At 29.4% G+C, this 11,726-nt stretch overlaps 1 protein-coding gene across 2 annotated transcripts; it reads right to left on the reverse strand.

Moving 5' to 3' along the window:
• Window positions 1-7,371: 7,371 nt before the first annotated feature.
• On the reverse strand, window positions 7,372-9,831 carry LOC127286825 (uncharacterized). Of its 2 annotated transcripts, none has more exons than XM_051313428.1 (6): window positions 9,674-9,831; window positions 8,924-9,016; window positions 8,711-8,776; window positions 8,090-8,476; window positions 7,849-7,990; window positions 7,372-7,690 (listed from the first exon to the last, which is right to left on the reverse strand). In XM_051313428.1, exons 1-6 carry the CDS (start codon window positions 9,717-9,719, stop codon window positions 7,576-7,578), a joined length of 849 nt encoding a protein of 282 aa, XP_051169385.1. In that variant the 5' UTR covers window positions 9,720-9,831; the 3' UTR covers window positions 7,372-7,575. The 2 variants fall into 2 exon arrangements, with proteins under 2 accessions (XP_051169385.1, XP_051169384.1); XM_051313427.1 differs by having other exon boundaries at window positions 8,909-9,016.
• Between the last annotated feature and the right edge of the window lie 1,895 nt (window positions 9,832-11,726).

Below are 11,726 nucleotides of genomic sequence, written 5' to 3' on the forward strand. Positions count from 1 at the left end.
TCCCAATTTCTAATTCTTATTTCTCACTATTTACCTCCCACTTTTCAACATTCTAATTTCTAACTCCCATTTCCAATTTTTTCCCACTAACTATCTTCTACTTTCCATTTTTCAATTTCCACTCCCTGTTTCCTACTTTTTATTTTCCACTTACCACCTTGTGCATCCTACTTTTTAATTTCCACTTCCTATTTCCTATTTCCTACTTTTTATTTCTCACTTACCACCTTCTACTTCCATTTTTTACAAAAAGTAAATATTGATTGAAAAATGAAGGGGGATGTGGAAATAGGAAAGTAGGATATGGAATGTGGAAAGTGAAGTGGGAGGTGAAACGTAAGAAGTGGAAGTTAGAAATTGGGAAGTGGGACGTAAAAAGTGGAAAATGAATAGTGGAAATTAAGAAGTGTAAAGTAAGAAGTAGGAATTAGAAATTGGGAAGTGGAAAGGTGGAAAATGGGAAATAAAAATTGAATATTAAGAGTTAGAAATTAGAAAGTTGAATTGTGGGAAGTGAAAAGTAGAAATTAAAAAGTATAAAAGTGAGAAGTAGGAATTAGAGAATGGGAAGTAGAAAGCTGGAAAATAGGAAATCAAAAGTGTAAATTGGGAGTTAGAAATTGCGAAATGAAAAGTTGGAAAGTGGAAAATGGGAATTAGAAATTAGAAAGTTGAAAAGTGAAAAGTAAAAAGTGAGAAATAAGAATTAAAAATTGGGAAGTGAAAAGTGTAAATTGGGAGTTAAAAAGTAGGAAGCGGAAAATGGGAAATGGAAAATGATTAGTGGGATGTAAAAAGTAGAAATTGGAGGTGGGAAGTGGAAAGTACGATGTGAAAAGGAGGAAGTAAAATGTAAAAAGTTGTAAGTGAAAAGTGGGAAAGTTACAGAATCGACCCCCAATCAATTTTTAAAAACTCAATTCTCTATAGTAGAATTTCAAATTGATATTTTGCAAATTTTTCTATTCGCCGTAAATCCTCATTTTTAATTGACATTAAGAAATTATTAAAAGCGTTTAGTACGCGAAAACGAGAGTGATTATATTTTTTGCATCACCAGTGAGTTTTTTCGATTCTTGAAGATATATAAACCTTTTCCAGGGCACGAGTCACCTAGGTAAGTACGTTCTATTTATGTGCAATGTAGGATAAAGCCTGGAAGGCATTGAGAGGCGACGAAATGGAAAAACCGCCGTTAGTACCGGAAGAAATGAGGAGAGCGTCCGATCTTCTTTTCAAACTTATAATGAAGATACTTGAAACATATAAGGGGGTTGAAAAAATTAAAGCGGATAAAAAAATAGGAAGGATTGGGGGGAGGGTTATATATATATATATATAGAAAAAGGTAATGTTTCCATGTAAGTAAATCCCAACCGGGAAATCAACTCAAAAGTATTTAGTATAAATCCTTCCGTTTTAGGCGACTATCTTCTACCCTTCTACAAGTTTATCGTTTAATTGCATCGGACTTTTAGCTCCTATATATATGTGTGTGTGCAATTTTATATCACTTCGCAAGGAATTAAAGAACTTCAACGAGAAGAAGCTTTCCGATCCTTGTAAAATTTTTAAATTGGGATTTCCAGTCGTTAAGTCTTTACAAGATGATTCTGTTTGAAAAAGAAGACATATATACGAGGAATAACGCATTTGGATTTTAAAAACCAAAAAATGAACATTTTTATATCTCAAGGGAAAAACATTGTATGTTTTTTCCACGTGCAGTTAACTCTTTAGTCAAGATAAAATACGGCATCTAAATCATAATCAAACAGACGAGAATTGCATTTTTGATGGGATTTTAATAGTTAGCATTGAATTTTTACAGAGAAATGATTTTGGGTTCGCGCGATATTACAAGAGAAAGAGAGAGAGAGAGAGAGATAAATATTGTTGTCTGTGATGTATACGGTGAAAAGAATGATTGTCTTAAAGTTTAAGCAAAAATTGTTTGGATATTATATACATATATCCTAAGTGAGTTTTAATGATGTGAAACCATTGCGAGGTTGTGGATATTACCACCTGCCCAAAGGCTCAATAAAAGTGGATTCACTGGCGAAGAAGGTGAGCACATTACATGGAAATTCGACGCTAATCACGCCACACTTGTTTGTCCAGCTACTTCAGCATCGCAACATATTCGAGCGTGCAAAAATAAAAAGCCAGAGTATACTTCTTACAAAGTCATTTATATCTTTCCATCTTATATGCCATGGCAGTGAGCATTAAGTATCAAAGTTTCTTTCCAAAAAAAAAAAAAAAAGAAAAGAAAACCATGTGCCTCTCTAACTATACAACGCAAAAAAAAGTGCAAGCAAACATATAAATGTTTGCCAACCATTCACGGAATGTTTTCTTGTGACGAGTTGATCTCTTAAATTAAGTGTATATATAGGCGTTTATTATTCCACATCATGAATATAAGATTGTAATTAAAGTGAAAAAAAAAATTAATGATTTCTGATCTCTTATGTCCCTAAATCTGTAACTGAACACCCACATTATGTTGTCGAAGAATAATTTTGACAGTGGTTGTAAAATTAGAGAAGATATTTACCATAATGTCCTAAATCTGAAATTTTGATGCTTAATTAAATCTGAAGTATCCTAAAAGTAGTGGAGATATCTTCTTTAAACAATGTCCTGAATCTGAACTAAAAACTAATTCTGCATTAAATTCTAAAAGTAGATTTCTAATTTCTAATTTTGATGCTAAATTAATCTTAAGTTCGAAAAGTAGTCGGTATCTTCAGTCTGAAACAATGTTCTATGAACCAAATACCTAATCCTACATTAAGTTCTAAAAATGGTTTCAAAATTACAAATCAAATTGATCCCAGGTTTTACATAGCACGATATCTTTTTGGAATTTTCCTAGAAGCTACTAAAATGATGTTCAGATGTTCCTAATTCCTCTTACTGATTCACTTAAGAAATTATTAGAATTACTTTCATCATCACTTCAGGATGGTAGTTGAGGATTTCAGAATGAAATCCTAAGAAAACTTTTTCAATTTACTAATTGCAAAATACAGAAAGTCAAGCAAAAACATAGCTGCAAAATGTTTCGGAGAAGTATTTAGAGAAATAAGCAAAATCCTGGTTCGAGGATAACATGCAGATGGGATGTAAGTTCGTGTTGGGGATAACGCGAAAAAACAATTAGTCCCTTTTAAGCGATTCGATTCTTACACACATGTGTGTGAGTGTTCCAGAGCAGCTGTAGCTGAAACAACACACGTACCTTTTGCAAAAAAAAAAAAAAGGAGGGTTCTCATCGAGGTGCTGTAATCTGCGTACAGCAAGAGAGAGAGAGAAAGAAGGATGGGACAGTGAATACATATAGCTTGGTCAGCTATATAATGACGGGCACTTCTATGCATTATCATATACCGCTGGCGCTGCTGGTCAAGATCAGGCCGTGGTATAGCCGGGGAGATGAATAATTTCAGGACGGGCACGCAATTACGTGCGCGTACGTCTCGCGTACCAAGTAGCCGCCTGGCGTCTCTTATAGTATACAGATACATGTATACATATACATTCGAAAGTGATTCCAATACCAAGACAATTGGAGGAGGGGGGGGGGGTACTCTCTCACCCAAAGAAGAACTCTCGGGATACTCGTGCCTACCCTTGTTTTACTCATCGTCCTCCTTTTCTCATTCTCTTCTTACCTTCTCTTTTGGTCGTTGCATCGTTCATGCATCTCTCGAACGCTCCACAATCTTGCTATCATTTATATTCCACTGCAGGCAATTATTTTGGACTCCACTCTTACGCATCGGGTGTCCCAAGAACATCCAACGTGTCAACTTGCTTCCATTCCAATAACTCAAATCCCACTGATAGCCAGTCGATTGCTGTACGCACTTTTGCCCTTGGACTTTGATTTACTTTTTTTTTTGGTTTATAGTTGCCGGCTCATTTATCGTTATGTTTGCGAGAGTGTGTGTCTACTATTGATAAGAAACTTTATAGAATTCCATGCTTGTAAATTTAATAATGATAATAATAGGAGTAGTTTTTTTTTTAAAGATTTGTTGCATTTAAGTTTATTATGATTTGCTTTGTTTGTTTCTGTATCAACTTTCACTAATATAACACCGTCCGACAAAATTTAACTTTTTTTTCACACACGAAAAATCAATGATTTTCAGAAACTAGGACCAAAAAAAAGATACCCGTGTCTGGCCGTTTTGCTAGATCAGGTCATTTTTTGCTTTTAGGGGTAAAAACAACCCTTAAATGAAAGGTGATAGGAAATCTTGTACAAATTAATAATTTTTTATCAAACCTGGTATCTCGGGGTTTTCTGGGTCGCTGATTACGAATCTGATGTCAGATTTTCAAAATTCAAAATGGCGGATCCAATATGGCGGTCGAAATTTATAAAAATTCACCAATTCATTTGAAAGTTGTTACTTAGGGGTTTTTGGGATCGCTGATTACGAATATGATGTCAGATTTTCAAAATTCAAAATGACGGATTCAATATGGCGGTCGAAATTTATAAAATTTCATCGAATTCACTTGAAACTTGTTACTTGAAGGTTTTTGGGATTGCTGATTACAAATTTGATGTCGGGTTTTCAAAATTCAAAATGGCGAATCGAATATGGTGGTCGAATCTTTAAATCGTAAAAATAAGCGTCTAAAATTTACACAAACGTAATACAACAGTTGTTATGAAATATTTCTATTAATTGTATTTTATTGCATTATATTTGTTTAATAAATTTTGATTATAACCTTTTGAATTTATTAATTCTAATAGAAACTTAATTAATAAATATACAAATTTTCAGATTAAAAATCACTTAAAATAAAAATTTTAAAATGTTGACTTGCAAATTTTAACAAAAAAATGATCGAACATTTAAATTTTCCAAATTATTTTTCAGATTTGTGATATTCACCTTTATTAGATTTGTCGTTTTTATTATTCTTATCTGACATCATTTTCGTACTCAGAGACGCCGAAAGCCCTTAGATACCAAGTTTTATAAAAAATTAACAATTTTTATAAATTTCAACCGTCATATTGAGTCTGCCATATTGAATTTTAAAAATGTACAATCAGATTCGTCTACTCAGCGACCCCAAAAACCCAGAGATACGAAGTTTTATAAAAAAAACCAATAACATTTATAAATTTCAACCACCATATTCGATCCGCCATTTTGAATTTTGAAAACCCGACATCGAATTCGTTATCAGCGACCCCAAAAACCTTCAAGTAACAAGTTTCAAGTGAATTCGATGAACTTTTATAAATTTCGACCGCCATATTGAATCTGCCATTTTGAATTTTAAAAATCTGACTTCAGATTCGTACTCAGCGACCCCAAAAACCCCTAGATACCAAGTTTTACAAAAAATAATTAATATTTATAAATTTCGACCGCCATATTGGATCCGCCATTTTGAATTTTCAAAATCTGACATCATATTCGTTATCAGCGACCCCAAAAACCCCTAAGTAACAACTTTCAAATGAATTGGTGAATTTTTATAAATTTCGACCGCCATATTGGATCCGCCATTTTGAATTTTGAAAATCTGACATCATATTCGTTATCAGCGACCCCAAAAACCCCTAAGTAAAAACTTTCAAATGAATTGGTGAATTTTTATAAATTTCGACCGCCATATTGGATCTGCCATTTTGAATTTTGAAAATCTGACATCAGATTCGTAATCAGCGACCCGGAAAACCTTGAGATACCAGGTTTGATAAAAAATTATTAATTTGTACAAGATTTCCTATCACCTTTCATTTAAGGGTTGTTTTTACCCCTAAAAGCAAAAAATGACCTGATCTAGCAAAACGGCCAGACACGGGTATCTTTTTTTTGGTCCTAGTTTCTGAAAATCATTGATTTTTTCGTGTGTGAAAAATCGTGTCGGACGGTGTAGTTGATCTCATGATGCAGAGGCTTGTAGATGTTTAGATAATCGTTTATGGCTTAACCTTAATGTGAAATTGGATTTTTGTTTCAGATTTAGGACCCTGTTTAAGACAAAAGACAGCGACTATACTTTTTAAACTTAGGATTAATTTAGCATCAGAATTAGGAATTAAGGATTAGTTTTAAAATCAGATTTCCGACATTGAGTAAAGGATAACATTGGATCTCTATAACATTGAGGAGATTTTTAGAACTGATTACAGTATTAATTTTATGATCAGGATCAATATTTGGCAATGTTAGAACAACTTTTAAAATATAATGGAGAATTGCTTTTTAGTTCGCAGATTTAGGACATTGTTTAAGATAGAAGATAGCAACTACTTTTAGAACTTCGGATTTAATTAAGCTTCAGAATTAAGGATTATGGATTAGTTTTAGAATCAGATTACGGATAATGGTTAAGGGATAACATTAAGGATTAACAAAAATCCAATTACAGAATTAATTTTAGATTCCAAATCAGAATAAATATTTGTTTTAATATTTGAACTAGTCTAAAGATTTATAGTCCTTGAGCTTCTGCAGTTCCAAAGAAAAATTAGATTCACCTTCTTTAAAATATTATTATTATAAATTATTTTTAGAATTTTTTATTTTAAAAAAACATTTAATTACCTATTACAGTTTTATTCTATTGGTAACATAACGCGGCAAAGGGTAAAAAAAAAGTCGTTACACGCTATATTGGCTCGAATGTATATGAAAAGTGCGAAGGTCAGGATTTCTATAAAAATGTATATATGTTGGATTATTATTATTATTATTATTATTATATATAGGAGTGTAAGTAAGAGAGGTTACGGGTGGTTATGATCCACGAGAATCGACTCCATGTGGGCTCGAATAATAAGTGGCTTAACGAATGCCGCTTTCGCATGATTCCGACCCATTCATAAAAAGGGGGTCGCACTTCTTGGGCCCGCTACGCTCTTGCTCATCGGACAATAAATGACATTGGGACGTGGCATCATGGTAACCATTGCCATTGGCGCAAAATCCTTATTGTAATAAATTACCTACAAGTAATTAAAAAGAAGAAAACCTTTGAACAATTTATAGTTTCCTTTTATATATATAATATATACGATTAATATTTCACCAACTCATTGTGAGAAAATAAATCTGAACAGAGGACAACAAAAATTAGTGTATATTAAATTTCACTATGTGAAAAAATATTCCAGTACGCGCATGAAAAGAAGTTATTATAAATTAATGAAAAAGTTTTAGCTATTTTAGCTCCGCCTTCAACGTTGCTATTCGCGAAGAAGAGAAGAAGGGGAAAGAAGAGGTGGAACTAATTACTAGTTTGCCCCTCCTACATTGTTCTCCAATTGTTTTGGATTCGTTATTTAATTCCCTTGCGCCTAAAACATTGATTGAATATTAATTAAATTTTTTAATATTTATTTCTCCTTTTTAACATTATTCTCGAGATTTTATTTATCTTATTTTATTTTATTTAATTCCGTTTGTCATTGAATATTTTAGAAAAATTAGATATATTGGCAAAATTAATACATAACGGGTTGAATTTTCTTTTTTTGATAATTATGATGCTTATACTAATATTTAAAAAATGTAATTTTTTTTGTTAATTGTAGCATCCGTAATTGGCGGGACACCATGACATTCTTAAAATTGCAGCCAGTTCCGGTTCACAATTCTTCAAAAGATGGTGAGCGCATTTTTCAAAATCTTTCTGCGAACTAAAAATAGTAATATATTTACAACTTCACTAAATCTGATATTATTATTATTTTAATATTATTTTTCTAAATTTACACTAAATAAATTTTGTACATTAATTTTATCTAATTTCAATAAAAGAATGTGAATAAATTAACAAAAAAAAAAAAAAACTTACTAGCAGGATTCAAAGGGCGAATTAAAATTATCCATTAGAGCGTCAAATAAATAATTACTAGATCGCATTGGATAAAAAACTTGAAGACATTTAGAAGATTGTGAACTTTCTCTATAGTCTGCATCCAAATTCACTTTCCCAGCTGAAATAATTTGAAAAACGTTTTTATAATTAACATTTTTTTTCAATATTTATTTTTTTAAAAGTGGCAAATTTAAAAAATAGTTTTCTTCAAAGTCACCTAGAAAAACGTTTTTAATAACTTGACGCAAAATAATGTGCATCACTCCCATAACATCATCCTCAGTCAATTGTTTTTCATTCTCTAAACAAAATTGAAATGATTTTATAAAATGACCCATTCTAATGATAAAATTCGTTGAACGAATTACAGCTTCGAATGTATTGTCAGGCTCCTTTGGTGGACTGACCAAAAATGCTTGTAAATTTTTTGCTTCTTGTTGAAATGCCGTGTAATTCATTTGAAAATTCAACCAACCAATTGTGTCATTTAAATTTAAACATTTCTCACTAACATCCGTTAATTTTGTATTCAAAAAATTGTCCACATTTTCGGAGACTTTTGGAACTTCTTTCTCGTAATATTCAGCTGTTGTTCTCAATAGATCTGCGTATATCATTTTAATTTTTATTTAATTATTATTATTAATTACTAATTAATAAATTAATAAATTATTATTGGCAAAAATTATAAAATTTACAGAGATAAAATTTAAAGATAGAAACTTAATTTAAGCCAAAAATAGAATTGAAACAATTTACATTAATTAGTAATGCTGTTTGTGAAAAATATGAAAAAATTTTTTTTCATGCCTAATAGACAAAAAGGAGACAGGATTACCTATGGTCTTATCGTATTTGTATGTAATTGGAGATATCGGTTGAGCAGAGACATTTTCTCGGTTTCCTGTTCAAAACTTGTAATTACGTCATTCAACTTTGATATTTGTTAATTTATATATTTCTAAATTAGATATAATTAAAGATTTGTTTTTTTTTTTTTTTAAAGGAAAATTTTTCATGAATACAAAAATTGTACCTGAATTTACGTAACTGTACATTAATTTCAAGTCGTAACCGTGTGGAATCGTTTCATTCATTGGCACCACTGAATCAAAATTTAAAGCTGATACACCAACTAATAGAGCTTGCAAAAAAAAAATTGTAAATTTATTGCAAAATCACGAAATTTCAATTATTATTTTTGTATTTTATATTTTTATTACTGTTTTATTATTTATTATTATTAATATTATTTTCATTATTATATTATTATATTTTCACTGAAACAAATTATTTTTTACTGACATTTTTTTATATATGTATCCTTCTGCAAACGGAATTTTTAATTACTCTAAAATAATAGTTATTAACTTAGAAATATTTAAATAATTATTAAATATAATAACTGAATTAAAAAAATATTTAATAATATTAAATAATAATTAGAAATATTTAACAATGGTAAAAAATAATTTTAAATACGCTTATTTAGCCGAATAATGAAATATGAAACTACAAAATAAACATTAAATTAAAAAATTATAAATTAATCAAAAAAATCAGTTAAATAACAATTTTACATTATAAAAATTTGGTATTATAAATTTTGATCTACTGAAATTATAAATATTCATATAGGTTTCATAATTATTAACAACTGTCAATAAAATAATAATAATAAAAATAAATAATATAATAATAATGAAAATAAAAATAATAATAAAATTATAATAATGCAATAATAAAATTTATTACACTTTATAAAAAATGTAATAAAATATATTAGCTTAAAAAAACTTACAAATTATTAATAGTAATAAGCATTTTTTCGTCAGGAGTAAAAACATTGTTTCACAAATTATATATATCACACGTCCAATATAATTGTTCACAGAATACTGACAATAAATTGTATGAAAGCAAGCGCAGCTTCCTTCGTCAGTTGATAGAATTCTTGGGTTATTAACATGATACTGATAACCTATTATGACTTATCTTTTTTTTTTGCGTTTAACAAACTTCCGATGGATAATATTATAAGAGGAATTTCAATTTGTTTATGTTTATATGTATATATACTGTTATTATTATTATTATATAGATAATAATAATGATAATAATTTATTTGTTTAAAGATTTCACAAATTATTATTATAATATTAATTAATTATTACAATATGTCCACCCTTTTTAAACTTTGCATTGCAAATTTGCTGCAAAATCGCTGCAAAAAAGCTGAATGAGTTTTCCGCAGAATTTCAAAAACAATTTGCTGAAAAATGACACGGAAAATTTTCTTAATTTTGAAAATACAATTTTTTTGGAAAATAAAATTTTTAAGTTTCCTTGACAGTTATTTTTATTAATTTCTTTACTATAAAAATAATTAAATCGTAGGACAAGAAGGGAGTAAAAAGAACACAATTTTTTTTAGAAAGAAGGCTTTAAAAATTTATTTTTAAATTTTAATATAATTTTGAAAGATTTGTTATTTATGTTGTTAAAAAAATAATGAAATTTCAGGAGATTTAAAACTGAATAATCGAATTTTATCAAAAGTACTAAAAAATATTAAATTTTTGAAAATACAATGAAAATTCTATTTTTTTTAAATTTTAATTCAAATTTTTAATTTAAAAAGTTGTTTTAGTTTTAATAAAGAACAACTGCTTGAAAAGTTTTCATTTGGATCAGGAAAAAATTCCAAATTCCATTTTAAAATCAGAGAAAAGGCAGGAAAAAGCTAAATCAAATTTTGATGGTAAACTTGACATTAAATTTGTGTTAAAATTTGTTATCTGTAATAAAACTTTTCTGTCAGGAGGAATTTTTAAATGTCAGAGAAACGTCAGGAAAATTAAAAAATCAATTCTTTTGGCAACCCTAAAAGTACCTCTGAGAATTATAAAATCTATTTATTGTTTGTTTAATTTTATGTAATATAACTTAAATTTTAAAAAAATAAATTTTTATAAAGCCTTCTTTCTAAAAATTTTTTTTCTTTTTACTCCCTTCTTGTCCTACGATTTAATTATTTTTATAGTACAGAAATTAAAAAAAAATAACTTTCAAGGAAACTGAAAAATTTTATTTTCCAAAAAAATTGCATTTTCAAATTTAAGAAAATTTTCCGTGTCATTTTTCAGAAAATTGTTTTTGAAATTCTGCGGAAAACTCATTCAGCTTTTTTGCAGCAAATTTGCAGTGCAAAGTTTAAAAAGGATGGACATATCGATATTTGCCACAGTTTTGCAGCAAGTTGGTAATGCAGACTTGCATTTTGGCATTGCCAACGTGCTGCAAAATTGTGGCAAATTGTTGTGCTATCTGGGGCGTGACACTGAAGTAAATATAACACAGGCACACAAAAAAAAAAGTTGTCTGTTTCTTAAACTAGACATATATTTCCTATAGTATTTTGACCCGCTGAAACCGAATCTGAGGTCAGAATTGCTCCATCACCCTCAGTTTTTTTTTTTAATCGACCAAAACCACCCTTAAATGGACAAATTCACACTTCGGAGATAAAAAATAAATCAACTTATTTTTTTAAAAAATCGAATTTTACATCTACGAAACTTTGCTCCACTAACTCAAAAAAATAAAGCCAGCATTGCTCCACCACCCTCTGAATTTTTTTAAATCGAAAAAACTACCCCTAATCTGAAGAATCAAATTCAGGAGGTAAAACAATAAAATAACTGATTGACAAATTTTATAACCAGGTATTTTTACTCCAGCAAGGCAGAAACAAAGCCAGAAATGCTCCCTCCCCTCTAAATTTTTTTTAAATCGAAATAACCACCCTTAAATAGAAAAATTCAAGTTTAATAAGTAAAAAATATTAAATTACC

This window comes from Leptopilina boulardi, unplaced genomic scaffold (assembly GCF_019393585.1).
Source record: "Leptopilina boulardi isolate dan_hultmark-lab unplaced genomic scaffold, ZJU_Lbou_2.1 LbouV2_362, whole genome shotgun sequence".
Classification (NCBI taxonomy): Eukaryota; Metazoa; Arthropoda; class Insecta; order Hymenoptera; family Figitidae; genus Leptopilina; species Leptopilina boulardi.

Coding starts and splice junctions, on each gene's coding strand:
- LOC127286825 (XM_051313427.1), bottom strand. CDS start 9,719: ATGTTTTTACTCCTGACGAAAAAATGCTTATTACTATTAATAATTT. Junction 9,017..9,673: donor CTTATTACTATTAATAATTT/GTAAGTTTTTTT, acceptor TTTTTTTGCAAG/CTCTATTAGTTGGTGTATCA. Junction 8,777..8,908: donor GTACAGTTACGTAAATTCAG/GTACAATTTTTG, acceptor AGTTTTGAACAG/GAAACCGAGAAAATGTCTCT.